Source organism: Cricetulus griseus, chromosome 2 (genome assembly GCF_003668045.3).
Source record: "Cricetulus griseus strain 17A/GY chromosome 2, alternate assembly CriGri-PICRH-1.0, whole genome shotgun sequence".
Lineage (NCBI taxonomy): Eukaryota > Metazoa > Chordata > Mammalia > Rodentia > Cricetidae > Cricetulus > Cricetulus griseus.
This window is the reverse complement of record NC_048595.1, coordinates 129,787,879-129,810,370: the sequence shown is the minus strand read 5'-3', so window position 1 is coordinate 129,810,370 and position 22,492 is coordinate 129,787,879. Positions and strand designations below refer to the sequence as shown.

The window sequence follows — 22,492 nt, the reverse complement described above, 5'->3', positions numbered from 1 at the left end:
AGTTTTGAGTTATTCAAGATTTTTCTTGTAGAAGGAGTCACGGTCACACCATGGTCCTGTGAGATCCAGTCACTTTGAGAGTCTTCATAGGCAACTTGTGACTAGGAAAAGAGATGGCTTCATACTTACACACATGCTGTCAGTTACAGAGGATGGTATCAATTACAATAGCAAGTCAGGGTTTTCCCTTGCAGTGGTAGGAAAGGAATTCATACGAGTAATATCAATCAGATCACATGATGCTTCATTAACACAGTACTATTGCTAGTATCAAATATGCTTTTACCTTTGTATGCTTCCTTTGCCAGTTAGATGGATGATAAAATGCTTTTAAATATATTTTAAATGCTTTTATTCAAATAATTATCCTTCACAAAGCATCATATTTCTGGCACAAGTTAACTCCAAATAAATAAAAATTCATGGCAGAGCCTTTTGAATATTGCATTATATTTTTCTTTTTCATTATTCCCGGATAGTGACAAATTTGCCAGCCCACTTGTGCAAATTTCCCAATTCATCATCTTAATGGAGTTTTTGTGGAGGAGGGTCTTAAGCAAATCTGCCATTTATGGAGAAAAAGATGATTGTAGGTTGCTTGGATTGTTGTGTCATAGCAAAAGGATACAGAGGGAAAAAAACCAGCATTGTCAATATGATGATAGAATTATGACAAAGAAGATGAGACATGACCAGATTTGCAAATCTTGACCTTTGGTGAAGCAAAATAAATATGAAATAAAATCATACTTTCTCAGTAGATTTTGGAAAGGAAAAGAAGTTATCCATAACCCCATCACTTAGCAATAATAACCAAGTACAGGAAGACTCTTAAGCCAGACACATCTTGGATTTGAGTCATCTTCACTTCTTACTATTATTTTATTTATTATAGACTTACTATTTTTAAAAGTTTATTTATGCATCTGTGTGAGTGTATGCTCACAAGGCCAGGAGAAGATTGCCAGAGGCTGAAGTCACAGGCGGTTATGATCCTAGTGATGTTGGGTACGGGAACTGAACTCAGGTCCTTTGGAAGTGCATGGGGGGGGGGGAGTTCATGGTCTGTAGCTGTTTGTCTACAGGTGGCATGGGCAGGTAGCACACAGTTCACCACTTAGTGTTGTGTTCCCTTCTTGTCTTTTCCCTAACTCTATTTTTATGGAGACCAGACATTTATGCCTCAGACTTGCTATGTATTTGAAGATGACCTCTTTGGTACTCTGATTACAAGTATGCATGGCCAGGCCTAATTTTCTGTGTAGTACTGGGCATTGAATTCAGGGTTTTACACACGCTAGGCTGTATCTGCCAACTGAGCTACATCCCCACCTCTAAGCATTGATTCTTATTTGTAATTAAGAAAATTGTGTGTGTGTGTGTGTGTGTGTGTGTGTGTGTGTGTGTGTGTGTGTGTAGACTGAATATCACATCATAAGTGCTATCTTGCATAAATTCAGTTGGACGGCCTTATTACATTAAGGCTGCTCACAATTCTAATTATTTCTTTGGGACTAAATTTGAAAATACTATGGATCAACTGATTACAGCTATGTAGCACACAGAAAAACTCTAGCAGGCAATGATAGATCTAGAATTTTGATCTTTCTACTGTGACCTACCATTGGGGGAATGTCACACCCCTCCCTGGTGCATTAATGAAACTTAAGAGAAACTTGGAGGAAATCCAGAGGCAGTGTGCCAGGGTGTTATAGGAGCAGGCAGCAAAGTTGGCCAGCCTGTATCTGAATTTGGTCCTGCAACTTTGTCAATATTCATAACCTCTGTGAGCCTCTGCTAGGCAATGGGGTAAAATTAATAACTATTTCAAGTCCGTGGTGATTACATGGTTTGTTATCTAATGTTAGCCCATAATAACCACTACATGATTGTTGGTTTATACTGTGTGTTTTTAAATTTATTTTTATTTTATGTTCATTGATGTTTTACCTGTATGTATGTCTGGGTTGAGGATGTCAGAATTGGAGTTACGGATAGGAGCTGCCATGTGGGTGCTGGGAATTGAACCCAGTTCCATTTGGAAGAGAAACCAGTGCTCTTAACCACTGAGCCATCTCTCCAGCTCCTTTAGTGTGTGTTTTGTTCCACACTTAAAACTTGTTTTTATAATTAAAATATCTGAGAATAGAAGTGCTTTTCACAGGTAATTGATTTTAAACTGTGCAATATAAAACTACGCAAAATAAATGTGATTTAAATTAATTTGAATTATTTACCCTTTATTTCAAACATAGCAGGAATAAGAATTACAAAATAATTGTCTTCAGTAATGTAAGGGCAGAATGTGGTTTTCATTTAAATTACTCTTTTCCTTTTGTTAATGGGCTGGCCTTGAACTTGTGATCCACCTGCCTCAGCCTCCTGAATGGCCATGGGTTCAGGTGTGTGCTACTCACTTGGGTCGTTTTTCTTTTTTTCTTTTTTTTTCTCATTTTGGTTTTTCAAGACAGGGTTTCTCTCTGGTTATCTCAGAACTCACTCTTAACACTAGGCTGACCTTGAACTTAGATATCAGCCTGACTCTGTTTCTCAAGTGCTGGGATTAAAGGCGTGAGCCATCACTGCCTGTCAAGCTTCATTGCTTTTTTTTTTTTTTTTTTTTTTTTTTTTGGTTTTTGGAGACAGGGTTTCTTTGGAGCCTATCCTGGCCCTTGCTCTTGAGACCAGGCTGGCCTCGAACTCACAGAGATCCACCTGCCTCTGCCTCCCGAGTGCTGGGATTAAAGGCATGAGCCACTTTTTTTTATAATTCTTTTTTTCTAAATTTATTTTATTATGTATACAGTGTTCTGTCTGCATGTATCCCTACAGGCCAGAAGAGGGCACCAGATCTCATTACAGATGGTTGTGAGCCATCATGTGGTTGCTGGGAATTGAACTCAGGACCTCTGGAAGAGCAGCTAGACCTCTTAACCATCTCTTCAACGCCACTTTGTTGCTTTTTATACTTGAATGTAAACATAACATCTGCAAATGATAATGCCACCATTTACACTAGAGTACTATGTGCTGTGAATTACTTCCTTTCTCTAAGTACTACTATACTCATTTTACTTACAAGAACTAGTGAAATCCTTACAATGTTCCATGAAGATGTTTTTGTTGGTCTCATTTTATGAATGAGGAAACTGAGATGAAAAGAAGTTTAAGAACTTGCCTATGATTATATGACTGTGGAGGGATTTCTTTCCTGTGTTGTCTCAGCCCCTGGAGCCCATGATTTTAAAACCACCTCATTATAGTACTTAATAATTATTTTCATTTAATATATTTAATTATTCAAAAAATTGCTTAAATGCAATACTTATGGACAGTTAGAAAATTTTATCTCATTTGTAAATATACAGGTGTACAAGTCTCAACTCATTTTCTTTTCCTTTTAGTTTTTCAGTCATGGAACAAAAACACTCTATCAAAGCATCGATGCTCCACAGTCTAAATTCTTCCTGCCCCTTTTAAAACCTATGCTACCACCTAATACTTTTCAAGGAAAAGTGGCTTTTGTTACTGGAGGAGGTACCGGTCTTGGCAAGGCGATGACAACTTTCCTTTCTAGCCTGGGTGCCCAGTGTGTGATAGCCAGCAGGTAAGTGTCACTTGATAGTCTGTGAAGAAACTATCTGTACCACAGTATTAAAAACAGTGTTCCAGAGCTATTTGATTGCATCTTATATAAAATATTCTGTAGATTGATTAAATAAATCTTGGAAAAATTCAGTTGTAATTTAAGATGTAAAAATAGTAATGACTATGAAATGGCTGGTGTTTGTGGGTTTTCATTTCCTGAATGAAGGTGGAGTTCAAAAGGACTACATTGAGGTGGTTTTGATTTCTGTTGGGCTCCTTATCCTTCTTACTAGTTCAATTCATAATTAACATTTGCCAGAATAATGGATGCAACCCTTAGGGTTGCTTTAAGGAGGACAAGAATTTCAAAATACATATTGTGATGGACGTAAAGCCACAGAGACAGAAGTTCTTATGTACATGTATCCTGGTACCATCTTGTTATGGAATATTTAACTAGGCAAAGATGTGTTACATTTGTTTAAATTGTGGAATATTACTTTTAACTATGTGAAGGGGTGTCATATTTGTTTATGCTGACTTTGTTAACCATGTGAAGATGTGTTACATTTGTTTATGCTGTATTTGTTTAATTATGTAAAGATGTGTTGATGTTTGACCTTGCCTTCCTAATGCACCTGACTGGTCTAATAAAGAGCTGAATGTCCAGTAGCTAGACAGAGAAAGGCTAGGCAGGACTGGCAGGCAGAGATAATAAGTAGGAGGAGAAATAAAGGCTTGAGAGAAAAAGGAGATAATGAGAGAGAAACAGAGGGACACACCCTGGGCCTAGAAGCCAGGCAGCTGCCAGCCAGACATGGAGACAGCAGGAAAGTAAGATATACAGAAAGAGCCAGGCATTGGTGGCGCACGCTGTTAGTCCCAGCACTCAGGAGGTAGAGGCAGGCAGATCTCTATGAGTACAAGACCAGCGTCGTCTACAGAGCGAGTGCCAGGACACGCTCCAAAGCTACACAGAGAAACACTGTCATGAAAAAACAAACAACAACAACAACAAAAAGATATTTAGAAAGAAAGAAAGGTAAAAAGCCCTGAGGCAAAACATAGGTGTAGAGAAACAGGTTAAGTTATAAGAAACTAGCCTAAGTTAAGGCTGAGCATTCATAACTAATAATGGCTCTGTGTCATAATTTGGGAGCTGGTTAGTGGCTGAAAAGAAAAAGCCTGGTACATTTGGCATTCCAACATGGGGATCAAATTTCCATACAGAGCCTGAAAAAATGAAAAAAAGAAAAAAAGCTGGGACATTGAATGTGCTCGGTAGGGATGCCTGCTGCAGTGGGCATAGGCATCCCAGAGCTGGGGAGAATTGAATGCAGTTCCCATTTGAGCACAGCTCTTGGCCAGGCTCCTGGGGCATAAACCTGGTGTCTCATGGGCCTGAGGAGGGGTTAGGGCTAACCCCCCTTAGCAGTTTAAAGTTTGGCTCAGGTGTCAGAGAATGCTACAAGTGAGCAGCTGTGGGCACTTAGTAAAGCAGGTCCAGATGGAAAAAACCCTTTAAACAGGTTCCAGTATGTTTAAAAACATGTAGGCTTACGAAAGAAAAGACAAAGGGCATAAAAGGTCATAGAAAAAAATATTTTAAAAATAATAAAGTTTTTAAAGAAAGAGTAAAGTAATATAAAAAAAGAATAAGCCACATAAAGGTGAAAAATACACAGGGAATCTGAATCTGTATGCTGTTGTGTTGACTTTGACAGTCAGTATGTTATTCACAAATGTAAATTGCTCAGAACATTTATTCTTTTTTTTTTTGAATTAGAAACAGGATTGTTTTACATGACAATCCCAGTTCTCTTCTCCCTCCCGTCCTCCCTTACCACCCCCCCCAACTAAAACCCTATCTATCACATATCCTTTCTGCTCCCCCTGGATGGTGAGGCCTTCCATAGGGTGTCATCAGAGTCTATTGTATCCTTTGGGATAGGGCCTAGGCCCACCCCCATGTGTCTTGGCTCAGGGAGTATTCCTCTATATGGATGGGCTCCCAAAGTCCACACCTATGCTAGGGATAAGTACTGAACTTCTACAGGAGATCCCGTAGATTTCTGAGGTCTCCTCACAGAAACCCATGTTCCTGGGGTCTAGATCAGTCCCATGCTGGTATTCCAGCTATCAGTCTGTGGAGCAAGAGTGCCCCGAAGTTCAGGTCAGCTGTTTCTGTGGGCTTCACCACCCTGGTCTGAACCCCTTTGCTCTTCACTCATCCTTCTCTGCATCTGGGTTCCAGTTCAGTTCGGTGATTAGTTGTGGGTGTCTGCTTCTACTTCCACCAACTGCTGGATGAAGGCTATAGGATGGCATGTAAGTCAGTCATCAATCTCATTATCAGGGGAGTGCATTTAAGGAAGCCTCTCCTTTGTTGCTTAGATTGTTAGCTGGTGTCATCTTTGTAGATCTCCAGACATTTCCCTAGTGCCTGATTTCTCTGTAAACCAAAAATGTCTCCCTCTATTATTGTATCTCCATTCTTGTTATCATCTATTCTTCCCCTGACTCAACCTTTCTGCTCCCTCATGTCCTCTGCATCCCTCCTCTTCCCCCCTTCTCATTCTCCTAGCTCCCTATCCCCTCTTTCCGTGCTCTCAATTTGCTCAAGAGATCTTGACCCTTTCCCCTTCTTCAGGGGACCATGTATGTCTCTCTTAGGGTTCTCCTTGTTTATTAACTTCTTTGGCAGTGTGGATTGTAGGCTGGTAATCCTTTACTCTATGTCTAAAATCCACATATGAGTGAGTACATACCATGTTTGTTTTTTTGCGATTGGGTTACCTCGCTCAGCTTCTAGTTCCATCCATTTTCCAGCAAATTTCAAGATTCCATTGTTTTTTTTTGTTTTTTTTTTCTACTGACTAGTACTTCATTGTGTAAATGTACCACATTTTCTCTATCCATTCTTCGGTTGAGGGGCATCTAGGTTGCTTCCAGTTTCTGGCTATTACAAATAGTGCTACTATGAACATCGTTGAACAGATGTCCTTGTTGTATGAATGTGCTTCTTTTGGGTACATGCCTAGAAGTGGAATTGCTGGATCTGGTGGTAGACTGATTCCCATTAGTCACCACACTGATTTCCAAAGGGGCTGTACAAGTTGGCACTCCCACCTGCAGTGGAGGAGTGTTCCCCTTTCTCCACATCTTCTCCAGCATGAACTGTCATTGGTGTTTTTGATTTTGGCCATTCTGACAGGAGTAAGATGGTATCTCAGAGTTGTTTTGATTTGCATTTCCCTGATGGCTAAGGATGTTGAACACTTTCTTATGTGTTTTTCAGCCATTTTAGATTCCTCTATTGAGAATTGTCTATTTAATTCTAATTGTCTATGCCCCACTTTTTAATTGGATTGTTTGGTGTTTGGGAGACTAGCTTCTTGAATTCTTTGTATATTTTGGAGATCAGCCCTCTGTCAGATGTGGGGTTGGTGAATATCTTTTCCCAGTCTGTGGGCTGCCGTTTTGTCTTGCTGACTGTGTCCTTATTATTTTCTTAATGTAATGTTTTTAACAATTTTAAAATATGATTTTCACTTTAATGCTATACAGTTCACATTCATGGTTTATGTTTTATGTTTGTTTTAAGGATGTAAGATTGGACACAGGGTTATCCAAACTCATAAATTTAATCTGAACCCCCTGGGGATTATAATAGCAATACATTTCTTTGGGTTGACGAATGAATATAGTGATTCTAATCAAGGAAACAATTTAAATTGATAAGTAAATCAGGTGTGTCTACACATACCTTAACCCTAGCACATGAGAGATAGAGGCAGGAGGATGAGGAATTCAAGGCCACTGTCTAATGCATGGAGAGTTGAAGACCATTATTGACCACTTGAGTTTCTGTTTCCAAAACAAAACCCTCCAAATAATTTGATACGTAGATAATTCTAAAGCTACTCATATAAAAGTGACTAATTCTGTGAATTAGTTTCAGATATATAAAAATTGTTTCAATTTATCTTTTAAAAATGTTATCAACTTGATTTTCCTGTAGGTATAAATTTTATAATTAAACAGAAATGGTTTTCTTTAAACTGTCAGAAATTTAAACATTTCTATGTTTTTTATTTTATGAAATTAAAAAGAAAAATGTATGAGAGCATTTTAAAACTCATGAGAAGTTCCCTGTGTTTATTTCTAGGAATATCGATGTTTTGAAAGCTACGGCAGAAGAGATTTCTTCTAAAACAGGAAATAAGGTATATTGAAAAGCAGCTCTTTAAATCTGATGTGAGGATTATAACATTTATATAGTTTAATTGCAGTTTTGGTTTAGGAAGCCTGGAAGTGGATGAGTTCTTCCCTCTTCTCTTTATTGTTTTACAGGTTCATGCAATTCGGTGTGATATACGTGATCCTGATATGGTGCATAACACAGTGCTGGAGCTGATCAAAGTGGCAGGGCATCCTGATGTAAGTGTAATTGGACTGAAACCTTTCAAAGCCCCTGGGAACTCCACCAGGAACACAGAGGGAATGTGTGTCATCGAGGGCCAGGAAAATGCTGGCTCTGCTTAAAGAGGAGAAAAGATTAGGTGGACTGCTCTCCAATTACCCTGGAGGAATTCTTAAAAAACACATTTATAATTGTAGAACAAACTTGATTTCACTTTTTTTAATGAGATTATACAAAAATGAAAGAACAGTAGCTAGTTTAAGTGATTGATTGGGTTTGCTTTTCCTAATAACTGTCGGCATCTCTCAGTGGAGGAGAATGGTACAAACTGGGGAAATCATCAGAAATCCCACACTTCTGCTTTCCACACCTGAGAGATAATGAGTACTTTGCTGTTACTTGGTTCATCCATTAGAGACAAGCTATTTCTTCCAGTAGTCTCAAAGAGAAGACTTTTCTCTGATGAAAGCTATTTTAGACAGACCTGTAATACTGAAGCTGCTGCAGAGCCCCGCAGATCCCTCATTGGGAGTGAGGACAGGGCCACCAGTGAAAAGTTCACTTCTTAAAATTAAAGGATGGCATAACTGTCAAGGCTTCATTCTGGTGATTTGTGTATGTGCGTGGCCGTTGGGATAGGGGTTCCCTCTCCATGTAGCCCATGCTGGCCTGAACTTCCAGTGTATCCCCAGGCTGGCGTTTAATGTTTCAGTCCTTGTCTCAGCCTTCCTAATGCTGCCATTACAGGTCTGTACCAACACAGCTGGTTGAAAGGCATCTTAACAATTATTGAAATAAAGTGTAGTTACAAGGTACATATCGTAACCTACGTTTGTTGTCTCTATGGTCTACATTAATTTAAAGACAGGACTCAGAGTTCTGAGGTCAGGAAATTACAGGTGGTTTTAACAGACTCAAACATAAAAACCACGTGAATTTCATGGTATTGCTTCGTAGCTGCCTGGGATGTTCAGATATGCTTCCTAATATCTCAGCTTATTTATTTTAGGTGGTGATAAACAATGCAGCAGGGAATTTCGTTTCTCCCAGTGAAAGACTGTCTCCTAATGCTTGGAAGACCATAACTGACATAGTTCTCAATGGCACAGCCTATGTGACTCTAGAAATTGGAAAGCAGCTAATTAAAGCACAGAAAGGTATGTCTATTCATTCCTCCTGTGTTTATTGGGCACTTTCTCAGCTGAGTCTGGGCTAAGCTCTGGCAAACATCAAGATATAAATGAGACAGTTTGCGTTTGTACATCTCACAGTTGTAAAGACCCGTGTTTGCTAGAGGTTGTTGTGTCAGTCATAGTAAGCACATCTTTCCAGGACTTTACTATGACTACTTCTTCCTGTAGCCAGTGAGTAGATTCAGAAATAAGATGCAGCTGAGAATAGCTTTCAAAACTGTAGCAGTCGAGAAAGAGGAAGAGGAATCAGGAGCATCCCTGGATAGAGGCCTGGTAGAGGGAAGGGTAGGTGTGTTTAGAGAATTCAATATGGATAGAGAAGGGGAGAGAGGAGACAGGAAACAATTGTAGGGAGGTGGCTTGATATGTAACTGGGAAAGTCCCCAAAACCAAAATAGGAGGTTAGATGTTCATCAAATTATCTTCCAAGAATAGTGATTTAATGGAAAATAGCACTGACTCCATTGTGGGGCTGAGAAGTCTGATGTTTTTCTTTGTGGCATATGGAAAGATGGTATGGATAGTAAGGCAGGAGAATTTTCAAAGCTCATAGCAGCACAACTTACTAGAGGAAGGTTTTTAGCTGGGGTGAATAGATGAGGATGACACCTTTGAGATTGCAAACGCTGGGGAGATTGAGAACACTACAAAGAGACTAGATTTAAATGGATGTCACTAAAACATTTTTTGTCCTAACTGTGAACCAGCTTCTTTATTAAAATGTATGCCCATATGAATAGAAAATGTGTAATTCCTGTATATATACTAAAACAAACACAAACATTGTGGGCGGGGGGAGAAAGAGTTGCTAGTGCTAGACGGAGTGCTTTGTTTTCTAGATCTCACTCTGACTTTATGTAGCAGACCTTAGGCGATGTGCCCTCTGAAGGAGAGGTGTACCAGATTGCGCCTCTGAATAATTTGGGGTCAGAACTTGAAGACTGGACATTTTCTTGGAGTAGGTTGAGCACACAAACAAGGCCCAGGACTGTCAGTGGCTGGTGTGGGAGGAGGAGGAGGATGTTATACCTGACCTTTGTTCCCTCTCTGGTTCAGAAACTTTTGTTTGAACAATTTCTTCTCCCCAGTGTGGATAATTCACAAACTGGCTTGAGCAGGGATGATCAAAGGAATGGAAGAGCGAACAGGGTATTAGAAAGGCACAGCTTTTTAAAAGTTGCTAATAATCTCCGTCCTTTTCCCATCACCCAGGACAATCCTCGTTACCCATTTCCCCCATAGCAAAGTGGACATAATTGGGATCAGGACTTTGTGACACTTATTTTATTTACTGATTTATAGTTTTCTAATGGTAGACGACTTGGGAAGGGAGATGGGATTGTGGGCTGACTCTGTGTGACTGCTCTTACCTTTTGTCTCCTTTGTCTCACTGGCTGTGTGTTTCTTTCTCTCTACTTTCTGATCCTGTCTCTATTTCTTTTTCACTCACATCTCCTTATGTAGGTTCTTCATGTTTGTTTCTCCATTTCTTTCTGTCTCCGTGATCACTTTCTTTCTCTGCTTAATGATGTTCTATTTCTTCCCTTGCTCATCTTTGGCATCCTTAGTTTTCTGACTGACTCACTTCTCATTATTGTCTTTCATTTTAACACAGACTTCAGTCTATTTTTATTCATCACACTGGATTAAAAATCTATGGGCTTCATTATAAATGTATTAGGTAAGACTTTTTAAAAGATGGAAGCCCATCTCTATTCTTTCAAGATTCCTGTCAGTTGAGGCTGTGCCCTGACAGTTTGTGTTCTGGGCTGGAGAAGCTGGGTACTGTGGGTCTAACCTTGTACTGGATTAGCAGTTTAGGCTCTCAAGTGCTCGTGATCTCTTAAGCACTGGGTAAACCTGGATGTTGGTTCAGGGGAAAGAAATGCATGCAATCCTTCATCAAAAATATGTAGGCAATCCAAAACCGAGGAAGTCAATCTGGGAATGTCATGCGGTAGTCACCTAATGAAGATGAAGCACCAGCTTTGGGTGCACTGTTGCTTCTTCAGGGGCAGAGGAAGGCACAGCAGGTGGTCGAGGGTCAAGGGCAGAGTACCTAGAGTTGGAGGCACCGCTGGTGGCAATGCAAAGTTAACAGCTAGAAATAAAAAAAAGCACATGGCATTGCTTCTATTGTACTGGGGCCACTACATCTCCACACTCTTGTCTTTCACACAAGGAGATTTTGGAGGCAAACCTATTTTCAGAGATCTGAATGGCTGAGTTTGATACGTAGGAGTTTCGAGGATGGCTTAACATAACCATGCTTATTCATATATCCTCAGAGACACTCCTGCACCCCCCTCCACCTCATGCTCTCTGGGCTGAGGTGCATGTTGTTTCTGCTCTCAAATATGTTGGCAGAAAGAAACTGTGTGGAGGAGAACAACAACTTAGGGAAGTTCACTTCAAAGTGCTTTCTTTGTGGTCCTTCAAGTTTAAGCCTCCTCCTCCTTTCTTTCTGCCTGTTGTTTTGACACAGTGTCTCATTATGTAGCCCAGCCTATCCTTCAACTCTTGCTCAGCCTTGAAAGTTTGGGGATTACAGGTGTGTAGCACCGTACCCTACTTTCAGATACAGAATAATTAAAATGTTTTGTAAAATGTATATTTTATTCTTTTATGATATTAAACTTACAGTTTTTCATATCTAGTGTTATATGTAAGAAGTAGAAAATCTGTTTTCTCACAATCTTGAGTACTTTTCTAACTTTTAATTCTTTTAATTTCCTGGGACTCTACTATGTCCCAGATGCAGTTCCTACGTACATGTAGTGTCACTTCTTACTCCAACTTTATACAATCAGTTTAAGCAGTAAAGAAACAAGAAAACATGCCTTCTGTTTACCTACACACTTAACACTTCTAATATGTTATTCTTTAGACCATCTGGATTTCTGTCTAGTATTAATTTTGTTTAGCCTCAAGGCTGTCTTTAAATTCATTCTGATGCAGATTAGGGGCTATGAATTCTCTCTGCATTGGTATATCAGAAGACAGCACCTTCAGTTTAAGGACATTTTTGTTGGTTATGAAATTCCAAATTGACAAGAATTTTGATTCAGAATTTTAAGGTGTCACTGTCTTCCATGTGGTCCCTGACAAGGGCTGGGCGAGGACAGTTACCTCTGTGACCTTACTTGCCCTCTCCTAGTGGTTTGTCATTTCCTTTATAGTTCCTGTCTTATTTATCCCTCTTGGCATTTGTTTGCCTCTTAGGAACTGTACTTTATCGTTTTTACCAAGTTTGATTTTTTTCAGTCTATAGTTCTTCCTTTCAGAACATACTAGAATATCCCATAGCTTCTTGACATTCTGGCTTTTTGTTTGCTTAACTATTTCCCCCGTGACCTTTGTATTGGATTGTTTTTATTGTCTTGTCTTCATGGATGATCTTCTATAGCTAAGCTCATTGATTTAATTTCAAAATTTTGGATATTACATTTTTTTTGCCATAGGTCTTATTTGTTTCTATTTTTCTATTTTTAATTATTTTTAGAATTTCATTTGTTTATTTGTGTTTGAGTATGCACATTTTTGCACATGTGTGTGATGTATTCTGCAGTGAGTATATGAGGTCAGAGGTCAACTTTCAGGACTAGTTACCTCTGTGTGGATTCAGGCCTTGAACTCCAGTCCTCAGGCTTGGCTATAGACTCCTTTTCCCAGAGGCCCATATTTAGCCTTCTTTGAACTCCTTTTACATGTTTTCTTTAAAATCTGAAGGCACATTTGTAATACTGTTATAGAGGTGCTTATAAGCTAATTATGTCTTCTGGTCATTTTTGTACTCTTTCTACTAATTGCTTTTCCTCCCATTCCCAACTCAGTTGAAGTGTGTTGAGCCTTACTTTAGGAAGCAGTTACTCTGAGTAGATGATCATTTTACAACTCCTCTTTTAAGTTTAATGGGTGGGCATAGTAGCTTTTCCTTTGGGGCTAACTTAGCCCTTAGGTGTGATTTTCCTGAGCTAGCTACAGAAAGTCTTGAATGTTCATTAAGTTGCCTATCACTCTGGTATCTCCTAGCCCTCTGTAAGGTCTCTAGACACCGTTGAGCTCACAGCTGCACTGACAGTCGCTCCATGCCAGATCCCATGGATGTTTACCCTCAGGTTTGTAGTGGGCATCAGTGCAGGCTTAGAGAGACGAATCAAAAGTAATTTGGCCCTGTTCCTGTGTACATTCCTTCTCAGAGTTGCTTCTCTGAAATTCTAAGATGATGTTAGGCTTCTCATCTTGTGATGACCTTTGTCTACTGGCCTTCAGGTATCTGGCAATGACAGTATCAGTATCATGTCTCTTGTACAGTTTTTATGATGTTTATCCAAGTCCACCATGACTAGAGGCAGAAGTTCTAGATCATTTTATGTTAGTTCTGATTTCTTCGTATTGAAGTGGTCCTTGGCTACTGATGAGTCTCTTACATTTGGGTCTTTGTATTGACTTGCCAGGCACAGGAGAGTACAGGCTGGCCATCCACAAAACACTAAGACTAGGAGCAAGGCGTCACACTTCTCTTAGATTACTCTTCCAGTGATAAGGGCTAGTAACTTAAAAAGAAGAATAAGCCCTCTGGCTTTTGTGACTCCTTTTTTGCACAGGACCCCGTTTTTGTCAACCATGTTTCTTTGATAGGAACTGACATAGCTGCTTTGTTGATAACATGCCCTTTCAACTTCCCAGGAGCTGCATTTCTTGCTATCACTACCGTCTATGCTGAGAGTGGATCAGGCTTCGTAATGCCAAGTTCTTCAGCTAAATCAGGCGTGGAAGCCATGAATAAGTGAGCATTACCGTGTTAATTGTGTTGCTGAAAATAGATAAAGTTCTCTGGTCTCCATCCAGAGAAAGGTAAAAAAGACTGATTTGGAGCAGACTATGTTTGATCATATGTTCCCATCCCACAGGACTGCTTTTACTGACTCGGACTTTGATTAATGCTCTCAAACTATTTTAATAGGTACCCTGTAGTCTTATGAAGCTCACTGAATTTTATCTGTTGTAAAGTTACAGTGTCTTAAGGTTATTATTATTGTTATAAAACTTTTCCTTTTGTAAACCTCTCAGGAGGGAATATTTCCCTGAGTTTTATATTAAAATCAGTAGCACTTATGAGCAATTAGTGACTAATTTTCACAGTGTCAAAGTAAGAGGATGCAAATTTGCCATTATATAAAACACTTTGGGGGAGGGGCGTGTTTCAATTGGGTTTCTTTACACAGCTTCCTGTACTGGAACATTCTGTAGATCAGGCTGGCATCACACTCATAGAGATCTGCCTGCCTCCTGAGTGCTGGGATATAAGGTGTGCACCATCACTGCTAGGCTACATAAAACATTAATGCATTGCTCTTCGATTCCTTTTGGCTTCCTGTGTTTCCTTGTCTGCTTTGGCCCGCCCCCTTCTTCCCTTCTGTCTTTTCTTCCTTATTTGCATTATTTGTATCTTTTAAGGTAATGTAAATCTCCTTTTGCAACTATGTTAAGCACATATATATACAAATATACACACACAAGAAATATGCTAGTACCATCTATAAAATATGATCGTGTTGAAAAACAGACTGTTGAATGCATTTCTAAACAAGCTGTTACAAGGTTCCATGCTCCTGGTCTTAGGATTGTATTTTGGTTTAAGACATTCATGATTTTGAGTCTTATTTCCTTTGAAGCTCATTTTAACAATTATGGTAAAGCCTAGTTAAACAAGGCTGTGTTAATAATTTAAACCTGTGTAATCCATGTCTTGCTCAGTTGATAAATTTGTGATGCTACCTGCAGACATTGTGTTTCAGTTCATAGGCTATAAGAAAAAGTAATGGCCTTTGTACATGTAAGCTGTAGCTGCAGGAGGTGGTGGGGATGAGCCCAGAGCTCTCATGTAAACCCAGCTGGCTTTGAACTCACAGAAATCCACCTACCTGTGTCTCCTGAGTGCTAGGATTAAAGGCATGATGGGAAATGTACTGTGTATGTTTATCTTATTGATTGTTAAATAAAATACTGTTTGACCAATGAGACAGCAAGTTAGATGGGACTAGGAGTCAAAGAGGATTCTGGGAAATGTAGTAGAGAAGTGGTGATCCAGGCAGGAAGTTACATAGCAAGGAGACTCATATTTAAGCGAAGGAGAAACAGGAAGGGTCCCTCTTTTCCTGTTCACCTCCTCCAGCGGCAGGAAGGAGGGACGCCAATAAGGCGTCCGATAAGATAAGTCTTATAAAATATATAGATTTATGATAATTAAGACTGAGCTAACAGATGGGAATCCTAGTCATTGGCCAAGCAGCTTTGAACCTAATACAAGTTTCTGTGTATTCATTTGGGCCTAACTCGGGCGGGCGGCTGGCATAAAGCTCACACGTGGCGGTGGGGCTCAGGTGGCTTTTGGCGGAAAGATTTATCGTAACAGGCATGTGTCACTATGCCTGGTCTATTAGATTTCTTGTAAACTGTAGATGGTAGGTGTAGTGACTCAGGACATTTTGTTAAGTTGTGTAATAGAGGAGGTAAAGATGCAGCCATGGCCTAGACCCCCAGAGGTGGACGAGTTAGCAGCCTCAGTTACCTGCCTATTTGTAACAGAGAGAAATACTAGCACTTACCTGTGGGCGTGATTCCTGGCAAGCAGGTAAAGATGCAGCCATGGCCTAGACCCCCAGAGGTAGACGAGTTAGCAGCCTCAGTTACCTGCCTATTTGTAACAGAGAGAAATACTAGCACTTACCTGTGGGCGTGATTCCTGGCAAGCAGTGAATGTGCAGTGAGCCCTGGTTAGTCGTGTTTGAACACACAGCGCAGTATTTTACAATGTACTTTGTTTAGTTTCTAGGAGTCTTTAGCAGCTGAATGGGCGTAAATATAGAATGCAATTTAGTGTGTTATCTCCTTTGATGTTTTAGGTCTCTTGCAGCTGAATGGGGTAGATATGGAATGCGATTCAATATAATTCAGCCGGGGCCTATAAAAACCAAAGTAAGTTTTGACATATTCATAACACTTTGAATGATTAAAGAATCAAAGAGTGGTGGATGCATTCTGATTGCTGTGTGGGGGCTTTCCAGGGAAAGAATGGTGAAACTGGAAGGAATACATACATACATACATACATACATACATACATACATACATACATTTTACAACTAATGGAAAACTAACTGAAAGCTGAAGCACATAGTTCGAGTGATGTCTGCTGCACATTGTCCCAGAAGAACTATAGTCACAGAAGCCTCTTTTTTGTACTCCAGTGACAAGGAGACTTCATCTGCTTCATGTATTTATTTGCCTTGTATTTCTTTTTTTTAATTTTTAAATTTATTCAGTTTCATTTTATGTGTGAGTGTTTTGTCTGCATGTACATCTGTGTACCACGTTCATGCTTGTGCCATAGAGGTCAGAAGAGGGCAGTAAATTCCCCAGAACTGTAGTTAGGGATGGCTTGTTAACCACCATGTAGGAGCTGAGAATTGAACTGGGTCCTCTTTAGGTCAACATGGTCCCTACATGGAATCTTTTGAGTGCCCACTGTATGCAAAGGTATTGGGAAAGACATGAGAGCTTTTGTGTCAGAGTGCTTCCCACAAAGGGAATCTGTACTGGAGAAGTGGAGATATGGGTTGTACCTGAGTAATAGCCATTTCATGTGAAAGAGAGAAAAAGGAAGCCGAAGCCCAGAACTTTCCTGGCAAGTTTGATGGAAAGGGTTGCACTAGTTGGTGCTTTTAGTCTCTACTGCTTTGTATCTGCCATGAGAGAACTGCTGGCTTCCCGGGCGCCTCCAGGGGAGCTGTCTCACCTGTGTTGGAAGGAACTCGGTCATATCCATTCAAAGGAACTCATTTTCATGAGTCCATGACCACTGAGCTCAACTTCGAATCTTACCATGTTCAAAACACAAAACACAGACTGGCCAGTGTGATTACTTCTCCTCTTTCTCAGCTGGAGCTGGGATTAATAGCCCTTGTTTTCCCTTTTCTATTTTTACTTTTGAAGACAAGAGGAAAAAGTAAGTTCTTTTGAACATTTAATATTTGCATCACTTTTCTGAGTTTACTCAATGAAATAATCCCACTGTCTCCACCATACAATGTAATTTCCTTTGATTGTATTGTTTGTTCATCTGATTTTTTTAAAAATAATTTATTTAAATTTATTTTATGTTCATTGGTGTGAAAAGCGTCAGATCCCCAGGAACTGGATTTACAGACAGTTTTGTGCTCTCATGTGGGTGCTGGGAATTGAACCCAGGTTTTCTTGAAGAGCAGTCAGTGCTCTTAACCACTCAGTCATCTCTCTAGCCATGCTTATTTGATTTTTATAGTGACTTGCTGAGATAGGAGAAATGATAAACTAAGATAATAGCATTCTTGATAGATATTTTTCTTTTAACGGGTACACTTAGGTAAAATGACCTAGTTTGGTTGACAGTGAATGTGAAAGAATTTAGTGACATTCTTTTTACAGTGTCTAAGGAGTGAACAGCATGCTGTATGGCAAGTTGTATTTTATGTAAAATTGAGAAACACATCTATACTCACATGCACACACACACATATTAACACATACATACAGACACACACTAACTTAATTCTTCCTTTTTCATTGCTAAGGGTGCCTTTAGCCGTTTGGACCCAACTGGAAGATTTGAGAAAGAAATGATTGAAAGAATTCCCTGTGGTCGACTGGGGACTATGGAGGAACTTGCAAACCTAGCCACTTTCCTTTGCAGTGATTATGCTTCTTGGATTAATGGGGCGGTAAGCCTTGCCATGTGTCTTCATGGCAAAATAGGGGGACCCTATTTTGGAATCAGTCCTAATAATGCTAAATATAAATATGATTTAAAAATTTAGTTAGCAAATAATATGACATATTTATATATTATTATCTTAAACATTTATTCCTTGATAAATTAATTTCATTAAGTTCAAGTTGCCTTGATAGACATTGTTTAAGATGATTTTTAAATTGGGTAAAATGCTGTTGAAAACAGCATTCTAACCAGAACACATAAATTTAGATTATACCTCAGATTTATCTTTTGAGCTTTGATCGAAGCTGCCAAGGAGCTTCATTTAGGGTGTGAAGGTGGATGATGATTGAGAGACTTTTCAAAAGGAATACAAGGGTTTGTGCTATCTTTTTCCAGGTCATTAGATTTGATGGTGGAGAGGAAGTATTTCTGTCAGGTGAATTCAACTCTCTAAAGAAGGTAATGCATTTACTTCATACACTACTACAAGCCAGGATTGTGGGCTTTAAACTGTGTGTAGACCCAATTAAATTGACATTGTTTCCCTCCATCAGGTCACCAAGGAGGAGTGGGATATAATGGAAGGACTCATCAGGAAGACAAAAGGCTCCTAAGATGATTTTGTCTTCATCGGGAACAAGAGGACTAGAGCCAATACAGATAGACTGTGGTCTGCTTGTTTTCAGGGTCAATAAATGTTTGCTTTGATGATTTCTGAAGTCCCAGGGATCAAACTCAGGGCCTCTGGTATGATAGTGTGTTACCTCTGAGCTGCACCTCAGTCCTATAAATAGTTAGTCAGTCATTGAGTGCATCCGATGTGCCAGATCAGGTATGGCCACTGTGTACTGAAGGATAAATTGGACAGGGTATCTTTTTTTCAAAATATGGTAGAAACAAAAAGGAGTAAAGATTTTTTAAAAATCATTCTTGTGTCAGTGAGATGGCTCAGTAGGTAAAGGCACATGCTACTAAACCTGATGACCTGAGGCCAATCTCAAGGACCAACATGGTAGGAAAGCAACAACTCCCCAGAGTTGTCCTCTGACTGTCACACATGAATGTCACATGTGCACCTCCCCCCAGCATTCATATATATATAATGTAAAGTTGTTTTCCACAACTTCATCCATACATACAAATGGTTTGCTTATATTCACACTTTGCCATTATTCTCTTTGGTCCCTCTTCCTCTCTCACTGAACCTTTTCTGTCTACTTGTCCTCTCATACTTTCACAGTTGTTTCCATTGGCATGGATGGGATGTTTTTTTCTTGACATAGGGGGACTTACCAATGGCCATATCACTGAGGAAAATGACCCCCCTTTCCCCCAGCAACCATTAACTACCTGAACTGGCTTGAGTTTGAGTCAACTTGACATAAGCTAGAGGCATCAGAGAGGAAGGAGCATCAGCTGAGGAAGTGTCTCCATGAGATCCAGCTGCAAGGCATTTCTCATTTAGTGATCAAGGGGGAGGGCCCAGGCCATTGTGGGTGGTTCCATGCCTGGGTTGGTGGTCCTGGGTTCTATAAGCAAGCAGACTGAGCAAGCCAGAAGCAAGCCAGTAAGCAGCTTCACTTCATGGCTTCTTCGTCAGTTTCTGCCTCCAGGATCCTATTCCATTTGGATTCCTGTCCAGACTCCCATTGATACGGAAGTGTAAGCCAAATAAACCCTTTTCTCCCCAACTTGCTTTTTGATCATGGTGTTTCATCACAGCAATGGAAACCCTAACTAAGACACTGCCTATAGCTCCTTGGGTGGGGTATGTTGTAAGAGCTTTGACAGTGCTGAAGTATATGTGGAAATGCAGAGAATGGAGAAAGGAGTAGCCTTCTGTGGTCTCTAGTAAAACAGGAAACTAGGGGAGGCAACCTGTGAGGTACACATTACACTCTGGCAGTGAGGCCTAGAAGTGAGAGGCACTAAACTGATTTCAAAGGACCCTGCCTTCTCAGTATATTCTATTCTCATTAGCCTTGTGAATTCTCTTTTTTTCATAGCTCTGTATTAACTCAACCCTTAGTGTGTTAGGAGATTGTTTATTATAGCAGATGTTTTATTTGATACAACTGACAGTCTTGACTCTTGAAACTTTAGCTACCAGGAACGACAGACTTCTAAACTAATTGTGTCTGATACATTGCTAAATATTATTACATGGGATTTAGATGTGGGAGAAGTAATCCACATTGCTTTCAAAGTTAGCAAATATAATAATTAGTAATCTGAGATAGCATTCAAAGATTTCTGTGGGTAGAGAAGAACGAAGACTATAGTTTTGTAAACACACAAACAAGCCAGGTGTGGTGGCCCATGGCTTCTGGGGAAGCAGAAGCAGGTGGATCTCTGAGTTCAAGGCCAGCCTGGTCTACAGAGTGAATTCCAGCATAGCCAGGGCTATTACACAGAGAAACCCTGTCTCAAAACAAAACAAAAATACTGTGTCTTATTAATAGAGTTTACTTATTTGGGCTGACTAACTTGTAATCTTTAGAATCAAATAAAAAGAAGGCCACAGTCTAAAGCACACAGTTAGAATTTTGACCCTGTGTTTTTAAAAAGTACATTCGGCTTTCATAGCAACTGCTTGCAGCATGGTCACATGACTGACTCCCTCCATTGTCTTCCTTGCCAAAGAAGGAAGCAGCTTTTATCTTACATCATGAACAGGTCTGTGGATGACTCCAGAATTTATGCTTATTGTGTGTAAGACCTGTATGGGAAGTCTCTGCCCTGACAGTTAATTGTGTTCAGAAATGATGTGTATCGTTCAGTAATTACGCCCACAGGATCCTCGTTTGGTTTGGAGTAAGACCCTGGATGGTTGCTGCTGCACTGTCATCCACTGGGCTTGTGTAAGATGCAAGTACTTTTCCTGCCCATGCTCTTAGTGCCCTCCTCTAACATCCAGCTTTGTTTTCTTCTCTCTCATCCACATCTTCTGCTTTAAAATCCTCAATACTTATTTTTTTTTTTAGTTTTTTATTTTTTATATATTTGAATTACAAACAAGATTGAATTACATGACAATCCCAGTTCCCTTCTCCCTCCCTTTCCTCAATACTTCTTAAAGCTTTAAAAAGTTTCGATAGTCCTGGCCCGTGAGGGAACAACAGCATCATCTCTGTGCCATGCCTTGCTGTTGGGGTGGCCAGGATTCAACCAGGAACCCACCTTGTTGGAGGCCATGACGAGGGCCATGCTATTGTGGAGGCCATGCCCATCTGCCACCTGGGGCCAAGGTGACATACAAGTCTGGACTGCTGCCAAAGACCATGTCAGTGACTGTGGTCCTACCACACCCAGGGTCTGTGTTGATGTCCGGTGGCCCATTTTGCCACCAAAGGCCACATGGATGCCCAGGGTTTAGGCCACACACTACCTGTGGCCATGTGGGTGTCTGAAGGTTATGCTGCTGCCAGGGCCATGTTGATCTGAGTGGTCTGTGCTGGCTGGCACCTGGACCATGGCATCATCAGGGCTGTTGCCGGGAGATTTATATCTGGGACCATGATCCTGGCCTGTATTGCCACTGCCACCATGATGTCACATTAAGTAATGATAGTCCCACCCCTCACCATGGGTGTGCACCTCACCTGGCCAGCACTCTAGAACTGACCCTGTTGTTGGGAATGCAGGTGAGCCAGCCCTGAGTGTGAGAGAAGCAGAGCTAACCCCGTAGAGCTGACCCTGCCTCCCCCTGGTCTGCCATGTAGGAGGAAAAGATGTCCACCCCGCCATACCTGTGGTAGGTGAGAGAGCTGGCGCCAGGGATCACAAGAGTTGGAGAACTAGTCCTTTCCTTTACCAGCTGCAGCACACAGGGAAGTGGACCCTGCACCCCGACAGGGCAGCACACTAGAGCTAACCTTTTTGTGTGTGGGCGAAAAGGGAGGCGCTGGTGAGCCAGCCTTGGGGCATGAGAGCAGGAGAGCTCACCTCCCCTATCCCGTACACCCCCTACAGCAATCAGGAGAGGGAGCCCTATGTCTTGCCTGAACAAAATGATGGAGTTGGCCCTGGTGGTGAGTGTGGGTGAGCTGGTAGTCTGAGAGCAGAACTGGCCTCTTGCTGCAGGATGTGTTAGGTGGGCTGGCCAAGTAGTGCTGTAGAGTTCACCTAGGTTTGACGATGGGGAAAATCTGGTGAGCTGACCAGCCTAGCTACTACTCAGGCCCAGAAGTAGGGCTATGAGTTAGCCCACACCAATATCCACCTCATCTATCTATGAATTGTTGGAACATATGAAGGGAACCAACCTGCAGATCCAAAACTGCAGGATCTCCATGACACAGAACATCCAAGAGGAGCCCAGTGAGAGCCCATTCCCGATGGTGTAGCAGAAGCCAGAGGCCTCGAGTCAGACCAGTGACTCATTGCAATGAACACTTACAAGTAAAGATGAAAGGACTGAAGGGTAAACTGTGTGGGCAGTGGGTCACACTACAACTTCCACAACAGGATTCTCCTTTTTATTTTCCTTTCAAATTTTGTTTTGCGGGGAAGACTGCAATGACAGAGGTC

General features: G+C 40.7%; 1 protein-coding gene across 1 annotated transcript in view; it reads left to right on the top strand.

Moving 5' to 3' along the window:
- The window catches only part of Decr1 (2,4-dienoyl-CoA reductase 1), a 28,698-nt gene extending 9,809 nt beyond the window's left edge, over positions 1-18,889 (top strand). Inside the window, exons 2-10 of the mRNA XM_027403559.2 lie at positions 3,405-3,607; positions 7,757-7,814; positions 7,942-8,028; positions 9,021-9,168; positions 13,894-13,993; positions 16,113-16,185; positions 17,820-17,966; positions 18,359-18,421; positions 18,517-18,889. Coding sequence (XP_027259360.1) covers positions 3,405-3,607; positions 7,757-7,814; positions 7,942-8,028; positions 9,021-9,168; positions 13,894-13,993; positions 16,113-16,185; positions 17,820-17,966; positions 18,359-18,421; positions 18,517-18,576 — 939 coding nt within the window. The 3' untranslated portion in view covers positions 18,577-18,889. The remainder of the gene's footprint in view (positions 1-3,404; positions 3,608-7,756; positions 7,815-7,941; positions 8,029-9,020; positions 9,169-13,893; positions 13,994-16,112; positions 16,186-17,819; positions 17,967-18,358; positions 18,422-18,516) is intronic.
- Positions 18,890-22,492: the final 3,603 nt, after the last annotated feature.